The sequence below is a fragment of the Cornus florida genome, unplaced genomic scaffold, assembly GCF_030987335.1.
Source record: "Cornus florida cultivar Cherokee Brave unplaced genomic scaffold, ASM3098733v1 CherokeeBrave_3.0.0_Hap2_Chr05, whole genome shotgun sequence".
NCBI classification, from domain to species: Eukaryota; Viridiplantae; Streptophyta; class Magnoliopsida; order Cornales; family Cornaceae; genus Cornus; species Cornus florida.
Genome location: NW_026775575.1, coordinates 112,945,877 through 112,967,345, shown reverse-complemented (window position 1 = coordinate 112,967,345; position 21,469 = coordinate 112,945,877). Strand labels below are relative to the sequence as shown.

The 21,469-nt window shown below is 34.3% G+C and overlaps 3 protein-coding genes, 1 long non-coding RNA gene and 1 pseudogene across 4 annotated transcripts; 1 reads left to right on the top strand and 4 right to left on the bottom strand.

Annotated features, from left to right (window-relative positions):
• Positions 1–290: 290 nt before the first annotated feature.
• On the bottom strand, positions 291–1,423 carry LOC132308671 (probable glutathione S-transferase). The gene is made up of 2 exons (XM_059806835.1): positions 922–1,423; positions 291–798 (listed from the first exon to the last, which is right to left on the bottom strand). Exons 1-2 carry the CDS (start codon positions 1,240–1,242, stop codon positions 454–456), a joined length of 666 nt encoding a protein of 221 aa, XP_059662818.1. The 5' UTR covers positions 1,243–1,423; the 3' UTR covers positions 291–453.
• Positions 1,424–2,278: 855 nt separating this feature from the next.
• LOC132308672 (probable glutathione S-transferase parC) lies at positions 2,279–6,264 on the bottom strand (annotated as a pseudogene).
• Positions 6,265–8,734: 2,470 nt separating this feature from the next.
• Positions 8,735–10,224, bottom strand: LOC132308670 (probable glutathione S-transferase). Its single transcript, XM_059806834.1, has 2 exons — positions 9,802–10,224; positions 8,735–9,342 (listed from the first exon to the last, which is right to left on the bottom strand). Exons 1-2 carry the CDS (start codon positions 10,123–10,125, stop codon positions 8,998–9,000), a joined length of 669 nt encoding a protein of 222 aa, XP_059662817.1. The 5' UTR covers positions 10,126–10,224; the 3' UTR covers positions 8,735–8,997.
• A 2,831-nt stretch (positions 10,225–13,055) lies between these two features.
• On the top strand, positions 13,056–15,488 carry LOC132310488 (uncharacterized). Its single transcript, XR_009482611.1, has 3 exons — positions 13,056–13,261; positions 14,561–14,604; positions 15,214–15,488. It is a non-coding gene; the product is annotated as an uncharacterized LOC132310488 (long non-coding RNA).
• A 4,759-nt stretch (positions 15,489–20,247) lies between these two features.
• On the bottom strand, positions 20,248–21,401 carry LOC132308669 (glutathione S-transferase U25-like). The gene is made up of 2 exons (XM_059806833.1): positions 20,873–21,401; positions 20,248–20,763 (listed from the first exon to the last, which is right to left on the bottom strand). Exons 1-2 carry the CDS (start codon positions 21,185–21,187, stop codon positions 20,422–20,424), a joined length of 657 nt encoding a protein of 218 aa, XP_059662816.1. The 5' UTR covers positions 21,188–21,401; the 3' UTR covers positions 20,248–20,421.
• Positions 21,402–21,469: the final 68 nt, after the last annotated feature.

Sequence of the window (21,469 nt, the reverse complement as noted above, 5' to 3'; positions counted from 1 at the left end):
GGTTTCATCTGATAGCTATTCATTGGGATAAACATAAATGGACTTTAAATATATATGGCAGAAGGTCCACTTAGGTTTTAAGGTAGTTTCCCAATTTATATGGTCATCGCATGTCCACACACACTGTGAATGGGGTTGTATGGGAGGTTTTGTGGCTATAGAGATTGCAATGCAATGCTAAATTGAGTGTCAGGATGGCATCGATCCCCATCCACACAAAGTGTATTTTATCAACTACTTAACTAAAAGACCAATTCAATATTTTTTTGTTGAGTTAGATGATACTGAACTTATTTCTAATGATCAATTCTTTTAGGTATTGCAAATGTTCAAGACACACTTGGGTGTCCCTTTTTGTTACAATATGTAAAAATAAACCCCAAATTAACAAACTACAAGGACTCATACGTAAAATGTTTGCACATATTATATCTTCTCATTCTTCTCTACCATCTACTCCTTGTCAAGTCTCTTCTTCACCTGCAATGCAAAGTCATAGACCTTTTGCTGGCTAGGAAGAGAATTGGACACGCTTTCCTTTTGGATACATCTTTTAGCCCATGCCATCAGCTTGGGACACTCTGCATCTATGCTGAATTTGCCAAAGGTCTCATACACATGAAACCAGCAATAAAATGGAACAAGTGCGACGTCAACGTACCCAAAGTTCTCACCCCCAAAGTAAGGCTTGTCTCCTAGCTCTGCTTCCAACACCTTAAGGGTTTCAATGAATTCTGTCTTTGCCACTTCTTGTTCTTCTCCTTTCAATCTCCATGTTTTCCACCCACCACTTTGCATCTGCATATATTGCACAGTATTCAACTAATTAAGATACAAAACAAAATCAACAGGTAGACTATTTAGTGTGTGAACGTGCGTGTAATTAATAATTAATTATGATATGAAGTAATATTAATAGACCTTCTTGTCAATGTAATCACCCCAAAACCTGGCTTGAGCTCTCTGGTAAGGATCAGAGGGCAGAAGTGGGGATTTATCATTCCAAACCTCATCAATGTATTGCACCACTATGAGGGACTCACACACCGGTTTACCGTTGTGGATTAAAACCGGAATTTTCTTGTGAATTGGATTCATCTGCAGAAGCAGAGAGCTCTTGTTTAAGTTTAACAAGTCCTCTTCTTTGTACTCATGGTTGATGCCCTTCTCTGCTAATGCAATTCTGACCCTCAACCCAAACATGCTGGGCCAAAAATTCAACAGAACAACCTCATTGGACATTGCTTCAGATCTGTAGAGATCAAGAGAGTGATTAGAACAGAAGGAAATGAATTGGGGTAGCGTGAGAAGGCTATTATATAAACCAAAAATTTTCGTGTCAGTCTAAAATCCAACTTTGGAAAATGGGTTATTGGAGACTGAATTAGAGGGCCTAATCCAATATTATTCTATGTCATATTCCTTTTGCTTATGATCTTCCGAAAATGTCACTTTCAAAGACAAGGTGAACTATTTCTTGGACGGCATTTGTTAAACTTATGGCTCAAATTCTGCCATCTCAGCAAGTTCTTTTTCATCATCCATGACATCAGCAAGTATATTGCATCGTCAAGGTAAATGTTCAAGAAGCTGTGCCATGTGTGGTCTCCAAGCAGTGTGATCAACAAGCTTTTCCTAGGCGTGGTCAGCAAGTATATGTATATAGATATTATCAATTGGTGGCTCATTGTGGCTATAAATCGCCATGAAATCCATTCATCCGGGAGCATCCAAGATCATCATCAGTTTGAGCATTTTGTAATATTCGTAAGAGTGAGAGAGCTTGTGAGTGTAATTGGGTTTTTGGGTGTGAGTTACTTTATTTTGTATTAATTTATTTTCATAGTGGAATATTTTTCTGTCTTCTCCCCGTGAATGCAGGCATAACAGAACCACGTAAATTCTTGTCTCGTTTATGTGTACGCCTATTTTTTTATTGTCATTAATTTTCTCTTTTGTTCTCAAAACTCCTATTCTATCCTTTTTCTTCATAACAACATTGATAAAAATACAAAAGATACCCGCATACCCATTCTTATTTTTATTAAAGGAATCATCTTCATACAAAAGCTATACATATACCGAACATTAAATTGGGCAGAGGATAAAGAGAAAAAAACAATTGATAGATGTGACCGTGCGAATGTATACTGTGTATACACTGTAGAGATATATTCTCATTTGTGAGAGAGTATGTATACGATGTATAGATATAGAGATATAGAAGAGAATATTAAAATTCCTATACTACAATTTGTTTCAAAACCAACACCACCAATTCTCCCAACTCTTTTACTATCTATATATATATATAGATATTATCCCAAGGACAGGCTACAGCTAAGTATCGCCTTTATTGTAATGAAATATTGCGCCATATTAGTACACAAAAAGACTCCATAATTAACAAGAACACATATACATAGCTCAATGCAAACAAACATATATAGCAGTATCTATGTGCATATATCTTGAGGTCAATCAATCCTCATGCTTCACCCCAAACCAAATCTTCTGTTCCAAGACAAAGTCATAAATCTTGTCGGGGTCACGAAGAGAATTGGACACACTCTCCTTGTCCATGGCGCTAGCTTAGGACACTCTGCCTTAACGCTGAAGTTCCCGAAGGTCTCAAAGGCATGAAACCAGCAATAGAAAGGGACAAGAGCGATATCGAGGAACCCAAAGCTCTCACCACCAAAGTATGGCTTGTCTCCAAGCTGTCCTTCCAGCACCTTGAGGCATTCTATAAAGTCCTTCTTGGCTGCTTCCAACTCTTCTCCTTTTGTGGCCCATAGTTTCCTCCCAGTATCATAAATCTGATAGTACAGTGACACAGTTAGGAATTTGTTTATGGGCGCTGTAATAAAATTATAAAAGGGATTAAAAAAATAAAATTCAATTAATAGTGCAGTAAAACAATAAGTCGAAAAATAGTTAAAATGCAGTAAAAAAAAAAAATTAAATCATAAACATATAATATGGACATTAATAAACCAAACTGAATCAAACCATAAAAGACTAGTTTGGTGCGATAGATCTAACTTTTCCTCTGCTTATGCAAGATGCTGGAAGGAAAAGCTGACAATACGTCTAACTTTTAATATTATTTTGTTTGAAGTAGCTACTTTCAGACTCAAACTCAAGAGTGCACAAGTGTGGTTTTGATTTAAATCATAATTGGACCGCTACAACCGTGAAATCAAACCAAATAAAACTATGAAAGGCTAGTTTGGTTAGATTCTATCCACGGTTTTGGACATTAGAAATAAAAACATGTGCCATCATCATAGTGTGATTGGTTGATTCCATGCCTCCTGATTCTATGGTGTCCTTTATAGCCCATTTTCACTTATTTTCATTTACTTTTCCTGCAGGCATGAGATTAAGACTCGAACTATGTAACTGTACTGACAAAAGCTCAGTTGGGTGCATGTATTATAAAACTAAGAACCAACTTTATATATGTGAATAAATTAAATAAATTAAGCAAAACGCAACACCATTATATATATATATATAACACTTAAGAAATATCGTACTTTTGTGTCAACATAATCAGCCCATAACCTTGCTTGAACTCTTTGGTAAGGGCCAGATGGTAACAAATAGGGATGGCAAATTACTTATCCCCGCCGGGGCCCGCCCCATTTATAACAGGGATGGGGATTCTTTTAGCTAAACGGGAATGGGGATTGTGATAAATTATGGATCCCCACCGGGGCCGGGGATGGGGTAAACCCGCCCCGCCCTGATTAAATGTGAAGTTACTAAGATACCCTTACCTATGTTATTATAATTACCAATCTAACCTATGCTATATATATACCATAAATGTTAAAACCCTGAAACCTTGTCCTAATAACCCAAGTGGCGGCCTCCTCCTTCCTTCACCGTCTTCTCTCTTTCTTCTCCTAAGAATCGACAGCATTGGCTCTTCCGCTTCTTCCTAATCTATCTCCGATATCGTGTCTTCCCCCACACCGGCATCGGCTCTTCCCCATCTAATTCCATATCTAAGTTTGTTCATCTGCATATGCAAGTGCGTGTATATATATATATATACATATATATTGATTTTGCTCTTGGTTCTATCTGTAATCAAGATCTCACTGAGGATAAGCATGTCTCCTTTTTGATTGAAGAAATTCTTGTTCTGATTTGATCTGATCTATTACACACACACACACACACATATCTTTTTTTTTTTTTTGGAAAATGGTTGAAAAAATTCTTGTTCAAAGTGTCTGTGTGTGTGTGTGTGTGTGTGTGTATATATAATGGATCAAATCATTTTGTTTTTGATTGAATTGTTATTTTTATTTTTACAATTGGAGCTGAGATTTTTTTTTTTTACAATTGGAAATCCTGTATTTATGTGATATTGAGTTGCTGGAAAACTTAAGCGAGGGCAGGGCGTGGCGGGACGGGGGCGGGGATGACGGTGGCGGGGGCGGGGATGGGGGTGGGATTGAAATTTTGGCTGAGTATTGGGCGGAGATGAGGGTAAAATTTTTGGCCGGGGATGGTGATGGGGAATGGGATCCTTGCCCCGCCCTGTTGCCATCCCTAGTAACAGAGTAAGACCTTGGTCATTCCAGAACTCATCAATGTACTGGACTGCTACGAGGGACTTGTTGGGGAAACGGAAGTTTTAAAATTTTTATGAGAGTTTTACAAATAAAGATCTTGATTCATGTGTAAAGACAAGCTTTATACATGAAGAACATGATTATACATTCAATTAGAGATATAAAACTTACATCAAGGTTTGAGCAAACCTTAGATTTATCCTCTAAAATGAATGTTCTCACTTATTGTAGATCCCTTTCCTAAATACCTCTTTCATGGATCTCTATCTTTTTGTTAATAATCTTACCTTTAGGAATCACCCACAAGCCTGCATGAATGACCTTGGAAAGTTAAGCTTGTGGGAGCCTCTATCAGATGAGAACACTAACCCTAATTTTTTAGAGAGAAAACTTTTCTTGTTTTCTCAAAATTATTGCACAAAGGCGTAACCTAAATTATATATGGACCCCATGTATATATAGGCAAAATAAAAATAATAATTAAAGACATTATGTTTTTCTCAATCTCTAAAAGTAATGTAATATCTCAAATCTAATGGGCCTCCAATAACAAGTTGAGTTATGAGTGAGAATTCTTTGCGCTTATTATTTTATTGGTTACAATGAATTAATAATTGGTCCGGTCCATGTACTCAATTCAATTAATTCATAAATTAATTTCTAATATACTAAAAGAAATTAATTGAACTCCAATTAAATAATAAATAACTTCTAAGTCAATGTTGCACTTTCACCCCTTTATGCATAATTAGTTATGGGATAAATAAAGCCATCAATCCGATTATTTAATTAATATATTTATTTTGGTACCTTTGATTATTTCTGATTTGATCACAATAAAATATTTGCTTGACAAATATAATAATTTAAATAAATAAATATATAGAAAATCATTTTGTCTAAAAACACATGAAGGCCTTCGAATTTACTTTATGATTAACCATAATCAATATAAAATAAATACAAGTAGTAATGGTGCAAATATTGAAAATATAACCTTCTAACTATTAATTACATAATTACCCAAAGTGTCGGTTTATGGATTCCGAAGAATTCGCCGAACAAATCAAAGTAATTACTAATTAATAAAAGAGTCTATACTTCTTTCATGCTTAAAAGTCAAATGCCATGATAGTGATAGGGAGCAATTGCATACGACGGCTCTCGCAATATATCTCAACTTAACGCGGATCCAATTCAAGTCTTAGTTAATAATGAGTTCATCTATAATTACCGATTATGAACTATTTATGATTACTATTTATATTCATGTATTGATCGCCGTCATATACATATATAAATATATCTTGTAATCAAGTGAACACTATCAATTCCATAATGAATCGAAACATAATACATTGAATTCATCAATTGTATAAATCATAAATATTTCAGATATATCATGAACATATGTCACTTTAATCAAAATAGAAATTTGCTATGCCAGGGCATATAAATCCCAACAGGACTCACAGACCGGCTTTCCTTTGTGGATCAGAATTGGTATTTTGTTGTAAACCGGATTCATCTTGAGAAGAAATGAGCTTTTATTGCCAAGCAAACCCTCTTCTTCTTTGTATTCATACTTGATGCCCTTCTCTGCTAGTGCAATTCTGATCCTCATGCCAAACATGCTAGCCCAAAAATCCAACAGAACAACCCTATCTGACATTGTTACTGATATTGCAGAAATTAGGATATTGGTTAGAACTTAGAAGAGAAGGAGCTGAATTTACATGTACATGATGGAATAAATTATGAGATATTATATAAACCAATTTTCTCCTTCATTATTGAAAGAATGGGTGGCTGCAATTCTAAAGAGAGAATTATCAATAAAGTTGTCATTTTCTTAAATTTTTGTATAATCGTTTAGGGCTGAATTATCCATTCAAATGCCTTTACTATTATTATTATTATTATTTTTATTTTTATAGAAAAAATGTTAGAAATTATTCCTCCGTTTCAAATTAAGTGTCGCTTTTGGTAATTGTGAAAAAAATATCAGAAATTACTCCATCCGTCCCAAATTAGAGTCACAATGACCAAATGCGACACTTAATTTGGGACGAAGGGAATAGTTGTTAGTGAGAACTGGAGATGAAGATGGAATGCAAAGCCGGAACTCTTAAACACACGAAACAACCCAAGCATTCGAATAACAAGACATCTTACCAACTATCTAAATTATGAGATGTTATATAAACCAATTTTCTCCTTCATTTGACTTCAATTTGTCCAAAAGCATATCCATTGAAAGAATGGGTGGTTGCAATTCTATAAAGAGAATTATCCAGTAAAGTTGTCATTTTCATACATTTTTGTATAATCATTTAGGGCTGAATTATCCATTCAATTGCCTTTACTATTATTATTATATTTTTATGGAAAAAATGTTAAAAATTAGTTGTTAGTGAGGACCAGAGAAGGAGTGAGAGAGAAAAAAGGAGGTGAGAATGCAAAATCTGAAATCTAAAACACACAAAACCAAGCATCCGAATAACAAGACATCTTACCAACTATCTAAGGAAAATGAGAGTATAGGACGAAATAATTTCATTTGAGGCCATAATCACATATATACACTAATTCACACATTTCCGACACCCACCGATAGACTCACATGCATAGACATTTCCGACACTCATTGACTTTTTGTCACATGCATACAAATTTTTCTTTACACTTTCAAGAACAAGGTAAAGATACAAATAACACTGGGCCTAGTCTAGCATTCTCTGTCATTTTCCTTTTGTCAAGTTTAGATTGCTGTTCTGAAAAAAAAAAAGATAACTAAAATAAAATAAAATTCAAGCCAACTCTAGTGTCACGGGCCTAGAGATTTGGCGCAGCGGCACGGCCCGTGCAGTACCAAAACGTTGTTTCAGCTCGCGCAAGCGCCCTAATCAGCCACCACGACCTGCCCTCCCAAGAATACATGCTGACTGGTTTCGGCCTGCCATGGCCTCGTCAGGGGAACAGGGAACGGGGAACGGCTCCAGCTCCCAACCAGTTTGTGCAGGGATGGCCAACTCTCTTCTTCATAGTCAAGTCCACGACTAGCGACAAACACCTCGAATTGAACCGAGTCGACCTGCTTGAACTCTGAAGAGGTACCATCTGGTGGTCCTGCACGCCCCTTCCCTGGAACCATTCCCAGTCAATGAATGTTCTTAGCCAACCAGCATGCGTGTCTTCTATGCTCATGGCGTCATTAGGAATCGGAACGTGACATTCTCCCCCACCCAAATCCTGCGACGCCCTCGTCGCAGTGCGGCGCTGACTCCGCTGCGTCCTACATTCCAAAGTCTCTCTCCTCCAAGTGGTATGCTCGCCTGCTCACCATCGCTTCCTTGTACAACCCATGAAACAATTCCCAGTCAATGAATGTTCTTAGTCAATTAACATGCGTGTCTTCTATGTTCATGGCGTCGTTAGGAATCGAAACGTGACACTAGGCACCCAATTTTATTTATTTTCTTATTATGTTTTAAGTTAATAGTAGGTCAATCTTTTGAAAACTAAATTAGTACTCAAAATTCCTTTTGAATATACAAATATCCTGAGGTTAGAAATTCAATAACAGAGGTTCAATGTGGGGTAAAGCAACGTTCTTACATGCATAAGAGAAAAAGAGAAAGGGACAGGTTCAACTTTGTGCATCACGGGGTGGACTATAAATAGGCCCGAAAATGACTATAGATACAGAAAATGACGTACAAATCAAATCATTTTGTGCCACTTTTTCAAAGCACATGGTGGACTTTAAGCCAAGTTGGCTCCCACAGCACTGTTGATATTGATCCTCAATTGTCTCCAAGCTCTGTTCTCATTTTTTTTTTTTTTACTTTTTTTTTTTTATAAAATATATATAATATATATCTCACTTCCCTAATCTGTCTTTTAAAACTGATTTTTATTAAGAGGAATCGTTGTAGTTAACTAGACCATTTTTTAACTCGCGGTTATAATGCAAACTCCGAATGTCTATGCCCATCCATAACTCACAGTAAGACAGAGATCATACTATTAGACTAAAAGCTCCTAATGAGACACTCAGGATGGTACATGGTATCATCATAAATATTTGACAAACTCATGGAGAGAAATATTGAAACTTTTAGTCTATAGCAAACTTCATCTGAAACCAAGCAAGCACACCAAAGTTTATTTATTTCCCTTTTACAACAGCTAACACTTTTTCTGAAGAAAAATGAAAATTACAAGAACTGCATAAAGATCTGTGACTTCTCCAAATTCTTTAACAGGAATTATCCCAAGGACACAGCTAAGTGTCCCCTTTATTTTAACCAAATAGTGCACCATCCTAAGAACACAAAAAGACTCCATAAACAAGAACACATACAGCAGTATCTGATTTGCATCTTGAGGTGAAGCAATCCTCCTAATTCACCCCATACCTCTTTTTCAGTTCCAAGACGAAGTCATAAACCTTGTTGGGGTCACAAAGGGAACTGGACACACTCTCCTTCTTCATGCAACTCTCAGCCCATGCCACCAGCTTAGGACACTCTGCCTCTACACTGAAGTTGCCGCAGGTCTCATAGGCATGAAACCAGCAATAGTAAGTGACAAGAGCAATATCGAGGAACCCAAAGCTCTCACCACCAAAGTATGGCTTGTCTCCAAGCACTCCTTCCAGCACCTTGAGGCATTCTATAAACTCCTTCTTGCCTGCTTCCAATTCTTCTCCTTTTGTGGCCCATGTCTTCCTCCCAGCATCATAAATCTGTTACATATGTACCACACTATTTGAAATTTTGATATAGAGAGAAAATATATACTATACACACGCGTGAATAGAAAGACATCCATCATCCTATCCGATTAAATCTTGATATCTAACAAGAAAATATTTCATGCAATTTTTTATTTTTATTTTTCAAGCAAACGCACACACATTCATAATATTGTCCCTAGCAAGACTAACACTCGACCTCCCTCTTGAGAAGGAGAGATCATACTATGGGTCGATGCCTATCGGTGATTTCATTCAATAACTGTGCTCAGTGCGGTTCCTCTCCTACTTTTAGTATTATTTTGCTCAAAGTAGCTGCTTTCAGTTTCAAGAAGCCTGAGATCTTATGCTTGTCAATCCAACCTATTACTATATATATGTGTGTGTCAGTTGCAATATATATATACGAAAGCAAAATTAAAGCAAGAAGTACAGAAAGAAATATCATACTTTCTTGTCAATATAATCAGCCCAGAACCTCGCTTGAGCTCTCTGGTAAGGATCAGACGGTAACAGAGGAGGAGCTTGGTCTTTCCAGACCTCATCAATGTACTGGACTGCTATGAGGGACTCACAGACCGGCTTTCCGTTGTGGATCAGGACCGGGATTTTCTTGTGAACCGGGTTCATCTTGAGAAGCAGCTCACTCTTGTTTCCAAGCAAGCCCTCTTCTTCTTTGTATTCATATTTGATGCCCTTCTCTGCTAGTGCAATTCTGATCCTCATGCCAAACATGCTAGCATAAAAATCCAACAGAACCACCTCATCTGACATTGTTACTGATCTGCAGAAATTACGATATTGGTTAGAAGTGAAGGAGGAGCATTTAAAGATACAGTGAATAGGATCCTATATAAACCACAAATTTCTCATGTGAGTCCAAAATTGGCTGATGGAAAAATGAATGGTTGCAAACTATTTGCAATTTTAAAAGAGATGGATACCCGACCCACACGGTATAGATTTTGTTTCGGTACACAACCTCTTATAATTTTCAAAATCCGTAGGACTTTCCCGTATCAATAACTTTTCCTTACCTACATGTGTTGAATGTGGCTAGTAATAATAACTTTGGCTTTTGTAAATGAGTTATCTATTGTTTATGGAGACATCACCCTAAGTTTTCCTAAGTGACAAAAAAGCCTATGATTCTTCATTATCTAAAAAGGTTATATGTTTGTGCCTTTTCATTGTCCAAAGCAAGTGTGAGCTTTTTCAAGGGTTGCATGTCAGTAAAAACCAAAGAGTATATATAAGAGCAGACTAGTCTTGTAAAAACAACTAAGCAACGTATTCACAAAGATAGAAAGAGTGAAGAATTAGAGGAAGACAGATCAAGTTGTGGCCAGATTAAAACAAAGGCAAAAGGGGACTTTTAGCTTAGGAGATGCGCTGATTTGTAGTGTATCTGGCTGAAAATAGAAAATATGTTTGCGTGTGTTTGTACATGTATAATCGGCACAGAATAGGTAAAAGAGTGAAAGCCTTTTGGTTGAAATATGTGGATATCCCCTAATTGTGTAGGCGCATTTTGAGTGCAAAGTAAACAATATTTACACAATGTGAGAGGGTCAAGACATGACGCATATAAATATAGTGGGTCAGAGTTTTAGAGCTATACATATGTCACGTTCTATATTACAGTTTTATTTTAAGTTCGCAATGATAAAAAATAATACACAGTTCTCTATCCCTTCTTGGACCATTTAAGGTGGCTGTTAGCTTCTGTTTGTCTAATTCTAATGTAATATGGTCCACGCGTGTCCCTAAAAACAGAGGCAGGTTTCTTTTTAAAAATTAAATTATAATAGTATAATCTAGCCCCTTGGCGCATTTAGATGGCATCATATATGTAGATGGCATTATACAGGGAAAGTGACAAATAGTAGTGGAAGAAAAGAGACAATCTTACCCACTATTCCTTAAAAATGGTAGTCCTCATGAAATTTTTTGACTTAACTACCTAAAATCATTTAATCATATCTTGCTGGAAAATGGCACAAAAACAATGTGAATAATCCCAAAGATTGTCACCGAATAAAGTTTTCCTGTGAGCTCTAATGTCTTTTTCGGAATCTCTTGACCATAGTCATAGATATACCACTAACTCACACAGTTCCGACACACACAGACTTTTGCTCACACAAATTTGTGCACACGCGTGCTTACATATTTTTTAATTACTCTTTCAAGAACAAAATTAAGACCCAAATGGCAAGAAATTGTATAAGTATATATGTAAGAACTTTCAAGAGTTTGTTTTCAGCGTCGAGGTATACAAATTTACCAATGCACAGTTGAACTGTTAGGTTCTAAATAATTTTGGCCTAACAAAAAATCAAGGGTGAAGAGCAAAAAAATTCCCCTAAACTATTGCCCTTTCGCAAATAACTCTTGATTTAAAAATTACCCCCGAATTATTGATTTGTTATAATTAAAGACAAATTCATTGTAAAAAACTATTTTACCCTTTCTCATTAAATTTTTTATTTCTTATTAAATTATTGTTATTATCTTTTCTCTTATATAAATATTAATTATATTATTTATCTTAATTTTATTATTAATATCAATTTATCATAAAAATAAAAAATATACGAGACCTTGAACAGCTCTTTTTAAATAAATTTGTAATTATCATTTTTTTTAATTGATTAATTTATTATTAAAATTTTATTATTTATAATAAAACATATTATAACCAATTTAAACACTTTGCATACAATATATTGATAAAAAATTAATAAAATATTTTTGAAAAAAATACCTTATTTTCATGTAATATAATCGTTAAAAATTTAAAAAATAATTAAAAAAATTAAAAATAAATTTATACAAATTTAATGGAAAATACCTCATCAAATTAGTATGATTTTTTTCATAATTTATTTACATAACAAAAATATATTAAATATAATTCAATAAGAAGAGGTTATTTAATGAAATATAATATAGTTTTAGTTATATATTGTAACAAAATAAAATAGTTTAGGAAATTTTATACGCAAAATATAATTTAAGAATTTTTTTTTTACACTTTACCCAAAAATCAATTATTTACCAAGCCCAACAGTTATCCAAGTCACTCAATCAACAGAGACCATGGAAAACCCTTTAATCTAGAGAGAAATTACAGGACAAACCGGGAAAAGGAAAAAATTGAGACAAAATTCCCAATTTTGCACTGTGAAAACCCTTCCAAACGTTTGATGGAAAAACCCAGTCCTCCTAGAGATTTAAAACTGTAGTGTAAATTGTACCTTATGAACCCGCGAAAACAATCTCTTGTATTACCTTGCGATCTGTGGCCTTTTTGCTTCTTTCTTGAGTCTCTGTTCAACACACCATCATCACTAGCATACCCACAAAGGACAGCCTGCACCACTTACCCTACAAAAATAAATAGACACGTTAAGGGCCTGTTTGGTTGGTGTTTTACTTTGGTGTTTTTGTTGTCGGGCTTCATTTCAGGCCCAAAAACATGTTTAGTAGCACTTGTTTTGTTTTAAACAGTAAAAAATAATGTTTTAAACAGTACCAAATTTTGGCCCAAAAGTGAAACACCAAATTGGTGTTTTTTGTTATTTTAACACTGTAGCCCAATAAAAAGCACTGTAGCGGATGAAACAGTCGGCCCAATTTGTTTCAGCTATATAAACATTTTAGGTTATTTTTGCACAAATTTTCTCTCTCCTCTCCCGATACGCTCTCTACGATTTAAGGGCGATTTCCAATCGCCTCCATCTCTATTCTCGTTCTCTACTCTGAACTTGCCCAAATCTACAAGAATCAGAAGTTCAGAACCCATTTATTTCAGTTTATCTATCTGTCTGCAAGAATCAAAACCTATTATCACCGGAGTTTAACCCACCACTCTCTTCTCTCTCTCTAAGCCATTGTTCATGTAGAGGTATGGTTCTCTTTTTTGATCATCAACCCATTTTTGTATATTTTGTAGTGTTTATCTTATCAAAACCCTAGGATTCCACCGCCCTACCCGCCACTCTCTCCTCATTTCTCTCCCTCTCTAAGCCGTTGTTCATGTAGAGTTATCGTTCTCTTCCTTGATTATCAACCCATTTCTGTACAACTGTGCAGGCTTGATCATATCGAAGTCTTTTATTATTTTTAGGGTATTTTCTGTTTCTTTTCTCTTTCTTTGTCTTCTTGAACTAGTTTTCCAGATTTGTTGTTTTTATTTCTACTAATTACTTGATGCTTTCTTTGTTTTTTGTTTGGTACTATTTCAATTAATGTGCCATTGTGTTGTACTTTTGGCTAATGCAACTCAAATTGATATTTTCATCACTCAAATTATATAATAATTAATACGGAGGTCATTTGTTTTAATATGTTATATATCTAGATATGAAAATTTGACATTGGTGATGTCTTGTAAAGTTGTTCACTTGCATTCTTGCATCCAAAATCCAATTGCATTGTTGAGTTTGAATCCATAAGGATGAACTCATAAGGACATATGAGACACATAATGAATACTGGGTTTTCCCCTTTTTAGATGGAAAAGCTGAACCCAAAATTTTAGGACGTTTTGTAAGCAAAAATTGAGCAAAATTGCTGCGATAGAGCTTATATGAATTGAGAATCAAGATCAAGGGCAAAAGAATAACCTGGAACAGGAGATTCGTAAGAATCGAGCCAGGTTAGATGGACGTGGTTCAAAGAGCTAGTGCTCGTTTAAGACTGACTGAAAGATCAGGATGAAGCTCTGAAAATACGATTATAATGTGAATCATTGCATTCAAATTATTTAAATTGCTAATTCAAGAACTTTAACTCAATAGAAAACTGTTTTAGGGAAAAAAATTCGCTTGAGTAGTGAATTAGAGTGCAGATGTATATAATATGGATTGATCCACTTTGTTTGCTTGTACACTTGTATTGTAGCTTAGATAGGTAGCTAAGTGTACTTCAATATTTTATGATGTAATTATTTTCAAAGAGGTGCAATGTCTTTATTTATTTATTTATTTTATATTGTTTTGTTTTTATAATTTTAGGGCATCACAAAGCATGTTAGACAAGGAATCAGAATTGTTTGCATTAATAATTACGGTTATCTCGGCCTTGATCAGAGTTATATGTGGCATAGCACCTTGGACCCTTATTAAATGCAGTACACGTGCTTACAAATTACTTTTGTTATGCATATATTATTTCCTAAAATATATTTTGGCTACTCTTTCAGGCAGATTTGTATCTAGCACCTCAAATTCATGCAGCAATCAAAAGGTTCAACATCTCGCTCAATAATTTACATGCAATTTATAACTCTGTTTCAAGTGATTGCATATAAGTTGCATGTCTGAACTTTAGCACTTCCATGTACTAAATACACGGTTTTACCAAATGAAAGTTGGTTATGCTGTTTATATAAATTATAATCTTACAGAATAGAATTTTTTTTTCTTTCTCCTTTGATTGAAAGTCGTCTTATATTAGTTACTTTATTCTTTTTGCTATTTTTTGGTTATAAAAACAGTAAAAAACACCCTAGTGCAAGAATGTATTATAAATATTATTTGTTTGATTATGTAATGGTTACAATTATAGAAGTTCTTGCACTTTGCTGAACCTATGCCTTCAAAGACCTTGCCCATAATAATCGTGGCGGGAACAGTCTCTTTGGCCTCGTATATCATGTTTCTTTAATGGAAAATCCTTTATTTTTTGGGATGCTCCAGTTTCTTGATCTACCAACTAGTACTAGCAATGATTATTTGATCACTTTTAAGCACAATATATAAACCATTACACTTTCCTTGCATTCTCTACTTGCATGTGCTGCTATTTTTATAAATTTGCAACTTAAAACCTTTTGTTCCTTGATGGTTTCTGCAGACTCAGTTCCCTTTTCTATCTACGTTTAATGAGGCACACAATGGGCTTCCTGCCTTCCAAGATGCAATGCCAAAAAAGCAGCTTGATACACCAGTTAGGCATTTGGTTGAGGTAAGGGTTGTTCTTCATGATTGTATGGCATATAATTTCTTTGGGTTAGGAAATTCTCAAATATCAGATATTTACTACTTGTCTACTTTGATAATGCACATTCATTCATCTCATTTTTATAACCACTTTTCCGACAGCCTTGAGTCATTCATCTCATTTTTATTTCATCTCTCGTTACTTCAAAAGGTATTAAATCAAAACTCTCATTTTGATTAAAAGTTTAACACTTTTTTATGTAAAAAAACTCTTGTAGGTCATTTTGAATTCAAAACACTCTCATTCATTGAAAGCTACCTTGAATCGAGTCATTTCTTACTCAAAACTCTTAATTTTACTCCAATTTTCTAACTTTTTACATCCAAACACTCTCGTTCCTTCCAAAGGTGCCTTGCATTTGGTCATTTTTAACTTAAAGCTATCATTTTCACTCAAAGTTTTTAACTTTTTACATTAGACACTCTCATTCCTTCAAAGTATCTTTAACAAGGTCATTTTCAACTATAAAATCTCATTTTGACTCAAAGTTTGAAACTTTTTACATTGAAATTCTTTCGTTCCTTCAAAGGTACCTTGAATAAGGTCATTTTCTACTAAAGCCTCTTATCTTCTCTCCAAGTTTCTAACTTTTTACATCAAAACACTCTATTTTCTTCAATTGGTACCATGTATAAGGTTATTTTTAACTCAAACCTCTCATTTTCAATCGAATTTTTGGACTTTTTACATTAAACACACTCATTCCTTTAATTGTGTCTTTAAAAAAGGTCATTTTTAACTCTAAAATCTCATTTTCACCCAAAATATCTAACTTTTTACATCAAAACACTCTTGCATACTCAAAGATACCTTGAGTAAGGCCCTTTTTATTTCTAAACATTCATTTTCACTCAAGGTTTCTCTTTTTTCACATCAAAACACTTTTTTACTTCAAAAGGGACCTTGCATAAGGTCATTTTTAATTCAAATCTCTCATTTTCACTAAAAGTTTTGAAAATTTTACATTAGACACTCTCATTCCTTCAAATGCGTCTTTAACAAAGTCATTGTTAACTCGAAACTCTCATTTTCTTTCCAAGAGTTTAACTGTTTACTTTCAAAACACCTCGTTCCTTCCAAGCTACCTTGAATAAGGTCATTTTTAACTCAAAACTCTTAATTTTACTCCAAGTTTCTAACTTTATACATCAAAACTCTCTCGTTACTTCGTAAGTTTTTAGAATAATTTCATTTTTAATTCTAAACTCTCATTTTCATTCCATGTTTTTAACTTTTTACATTAAAAAATTCTGGTGCCTTGAAATCAATAAGGTTATTTTTAGTTCAAAGCTCTCATTTTCATTCGAAGTCTCAAACTTTTTACATCAAAAATATCTTGTTGCTTCAAAGGTACCTTAAATAAGGTCATTTTTAACTCAAAACTCTCATTTTTATATGTAATATATTTGTTGATCCTTTTGAAAGTGATGGTATATTTTTTCTTTTATATGTAATATATTTGTTACTATTGTGAGCTTGCAATATATATATGTAATATAAATCTTTTTTACAGATATATAATTCAACTTAAATGCTATTATTGCAGATATGAAGTGTGTTGATGCTCTCTTGAAGGCCACATGTGCTGTTATGAAGATGATGTGTCGTTGCCATTATCATCCACTTTATGAACTTCTTATCAATTTTTAGTGACAACTATGTATTGTTAATGCTTTGTTCCAAACATTTTATGTACAACTTAAACTTGTTTAATTTGTTGGTTGAATATTTAAGGACTTGTAAATAGGTTATTGCAATTTTTTTTACAAATGTTGACTCTCATGTAGTATAGTAAAATGTGACTAGAGATTATTTATTTTTAATATTGAGTTGGACTATACATGTATAATGATAATAAAATTAAAGTAGGTTATTACAAATAACTTGTAAATAGGTTATTACAAAAATTAATATATATATAATTTGGTGGGGGTTTACATTTTTTTACAAAAGAGAAGGCAAGAATCTGTATTTTGGAGTTAAATTCCCACCAATGCAGGCTTATAAGAGTCGAAAATTATTATCCGAGTTGTGTAGTATTTTTTTTTTTTCTTCTTTCGCTAATGCGAAAAATGAGCAAAATGAATGAAATACAAACCTATGTACAATCATCACCAAAGGAACAAACTATACTAGGAAATTTCAAATAACTTAAAAGTGTAGTTTCAGATCAAGATAACATGCTGTGTGTGTGTGTGTGTTTGTGTGTTCAAATTTTAATATATTTATTAAAAATATATAGACTATTTATATAGAAATAAATTTATAAATAAATTTAAAATTTATAAAAATAAATTAAAAACAATGATAACCAAACATGTTTTTTGTTTCTGTTTTATTTTGTTTACAACAGTTGGAGTTACCAAACATGTTTTGTTTTTAAAATTCTTGAAACGCATGACTTACCAAACATGTTTTGCATGTTTTTGTTTCCGACATTTCTATAGTAAAAGATCGTTCCCAAACGTGCTTCCGATTTTTGCCAAAACACTCCAATTGTAAAAACGCTATTTCTGTTTTAGCCAAAAACAAAACGCCTAAAGTAAAACGCATGTCAAACGGGCCCTAAGTGCTTGGACCTCCATATAGAGGTGACTTTCTTAGGGTTGTGATATGAAGTGCTCCAGCATGGAATGTGAGCCAGCCACATAATGGGATGAATGAGACATCCACGGTCTATTAATAAATCTTATGTAAGAGAGAAAGGAAATAGATATTTTTAATTATTTTTATAATTATATTCAATAATATTTATAATATGATAATTTATAAAAAAATATTATAATTTAAAATTTATATAATTTATGATAATATTTAATTTAAAATATAATTTATATTTACATTTTTCAAAATTTGGGTCAATATTATTTAACGGCCGGTCAATGCAATAATTTACATTGACACCCTTGAGTTTCAAAAGTTATATTCACTTTGAATCTATTAATTAACAAAAAAAACTCTAATCAATATTATGTAATCCCCTCTCACCTACCACCGCCACACCCACACACTGCCAGTGCACACCACCACAACCAAACACGCCACACCCGTCGCCAGAACCACAACCACAACCACATAACACAACGCCACACCAACAACGCCACACGCAAACACACCACACCGCTGCCATATCTACACAACGCCACACCCACCTCCACACGCATAACGCTACAGGGTCAAAGAAGACAATCGGTCGCACCCACACCCACACGCACACCACCACAACCACCTCCATACCCACACACCCATACACTGGCCGAGCAAGTTGTTGGACCACTAAGCAAGATCTAACCCTACCCACGGTGAAGAGAAGAACGACGATTGGGTGGTGGCAGCGAATCGGATCATTTTCTTCCTCAGATTGCCGCCATACGCACTTTCGCGCTCTCCACGCACTACTGCGCGTAGATTTAACGCGTTTTCACGTGCGCATACATTACTTTCTTCTTTAATGATTCTAGTCTTCTTCACACCCTCTGCAATTATCACCAACTCTCTGACGCCGACAAGCATCAAAGACGCCGCTGCCCTCTGCTGCCGCTATTCTCTGTTTCTCTACACCATCAACACCATCAACTCCTATCCTTTAATAAGGAATTACAATAGTGCGAGCGAATAAACAAGTCTTAGCCACCGCCTCCTCTTTTGGAGGAAGCGCAAAGAGAACCAAAAACGACGACAGAACTTTGGAGGATAGAGGTGAATAGTGTAGGGTTAGAGAGAGAATGTAAAATGAAGGGTATTTTGGTCCTTCAAAATCTAATTTAGAGGGTTATATTAGTAATTTATACTTTTTATGTATTTATTGACTAAGTCAAATATTAAAATAGTCATTTTCTCAAGTAAAGGGGATGTGTATGAACAGTTTTTGAAACCTTAGAGATGTCGATGTAAACTAGTGTGTTGACCGGCCGCTGAGTGGTGTTGACCCAAAACTCATGTGTTGACCGGCCGCTGAGTGGTGTTGACCCAAAACTCAGTAGGTATGAGTGAGTGCAAATTACCCTAATTTAAAACAATCTACTTGTCTTCCCTCCTTTCTTCAATTTATTTTTGAGTAGATGAAAATATGTTAAGAAAGAAGATGAATTATTCTTCTGCTTGTATCCTTCCTTCATTCCTTCCGACCAGCATTAAGGTTTTACCCATTTGTTAGAAATAAAGTTTTTGTTGTTCGAATCTACATTTCGGTAAAAAAAAACTATTTATGTGATTCTTGATGTTATTAACCTATAATATATTCTAACTGAGAGAGAACTTGTTATTTTGATGATGGTAAAAAAGAATAAAAGAAATTGAATTACACTTGCGTGATTTTTCACTTTTGGGTTTTCATCAAAAAAAAATAAAAAATAAAAAATCATCGATTGTACTCATTGGACGTGTTGATTTGATTTGCTAGTTTGGTTAATTTATTTGATTTGGGTAACATTCGGGTGACCTTCAAGAATTAATGATTGAAAGTAGTACTATTCCTAAAATTCACCGATAACATCAAAATGGTTTGTTTGTTTGGGCTATAATATATTTTTTTTAAATGATTTTTCTTTTTTTAAGTAAAATATTATTTTATTTTATTTTTATTTTTATTTTTTTGAGATTTGACAAAGGTTTAGAACATATAAAATAATTTAAGAAAAATTAATGAATAAATTATTTTTGTTAAATATTTTTAAAAAATTTATTATAAATATATTACAACAATCAAACATTAAAAAATAAAAAAATATATATATTTTACATCCAAACTTTTTGTCAAATAAAAAGTGCTCTTGCACTGTCTGACCTTATTGTGAATAGTAGATAACCTTACTTTTATTGTCATCTTTAGAGAGACTTTTCGGAATTCGAACCCACAACATTGGCCATAACAATGAACATCATATCTAATGTGTAAAAAAAAAAAAAAATCATATCTTATACACAAGCATACATTAGTAAGCAAAATCTGCATACACTGTAACACAAACCAAATTATAATAAACACAAGTGTACAAACTTTAATCTATGCTATTTACCATACTGGATCATCTGCTTATTCAAATCCCCCAAGCTTCTGAACTATATTCCCAACCTTTTTGTGTACTCCAAGTGGGCATCATAGATATGTTGCCGATCAGGAAGAGACTCGGACACACTTCCTCTCTCCATGCACCTCTTGCCCCATGCCACTAACTTGGGACACTCTGCTTCAAAGCTCAAGTTTGCAAAGGACTTGAATATCATAAACCAATTATAAAAGGGTACAAGAGCAATATCCACAAACCCAAATGTCTCTCCCCCAAAATAAGGCTTCTCACCAAGCTCTCCCTCCAACAACTTGGCCCATTCCACCAATTCTTTCTTTCCTGTTTCAAGCTCCTCTCCTTTGCTCAACCATATCTTCCTACTAGATCCATGTACCTGCTCTCAATTTGTATGATGTCAATATGTTGGATGATGGAAATTTTCTTGGGAAATCAGGAAATATTTTCTAGGAAAACAAATGGAATTAGAAGAAAGAAAATTATACCTTAGTGTCAATGAAGTTGGTCCAGAACCTTGCCTTTGCTATGAGGTAAGGATCAGAGGGAAGCAAAGGAGGTTTGTCCTTCCAAACCTCATCGATGTATTGTATTATTATGTTGGATTCACAAATTGGTTTACCGTTATGAATCAAGACTGGAATTCTTGCATGGATTGGGTTCATCTTCTTAAGCAGAGGACTTTTGTTGTCCATGTCCTCGTTCTTCCGTTCGTAGTCGATCCCCTTCTCCGCTAGGGCGATTCTCGTCCTCGTCCCAAAAGGACTAGGCCAGTAATCTAACAGAACTACTCCACTTGCCATTTTTATGCAAATGGAAAAGCTTAAAAATAACCTAAAATTGGGGGGATTAAACCTTCTGGTTATGGCTTCAGATGAAATGAAATGGAGTGAGAAGAAATATGTAGAAAAGGTTCCAACAGAGGTTGGTTTGATTTGCTTAGGATGAATATCAAAAAGCAATCAGCAACAACAATGAACCTAGTAGAAAAGTTCAACTTGTATTCTGACTTTAAGTCACCTATTATAAAATGTGGAGAGTAAATAGACTGATCACAAATTCACAACCAGTCAAATTAATTAAGC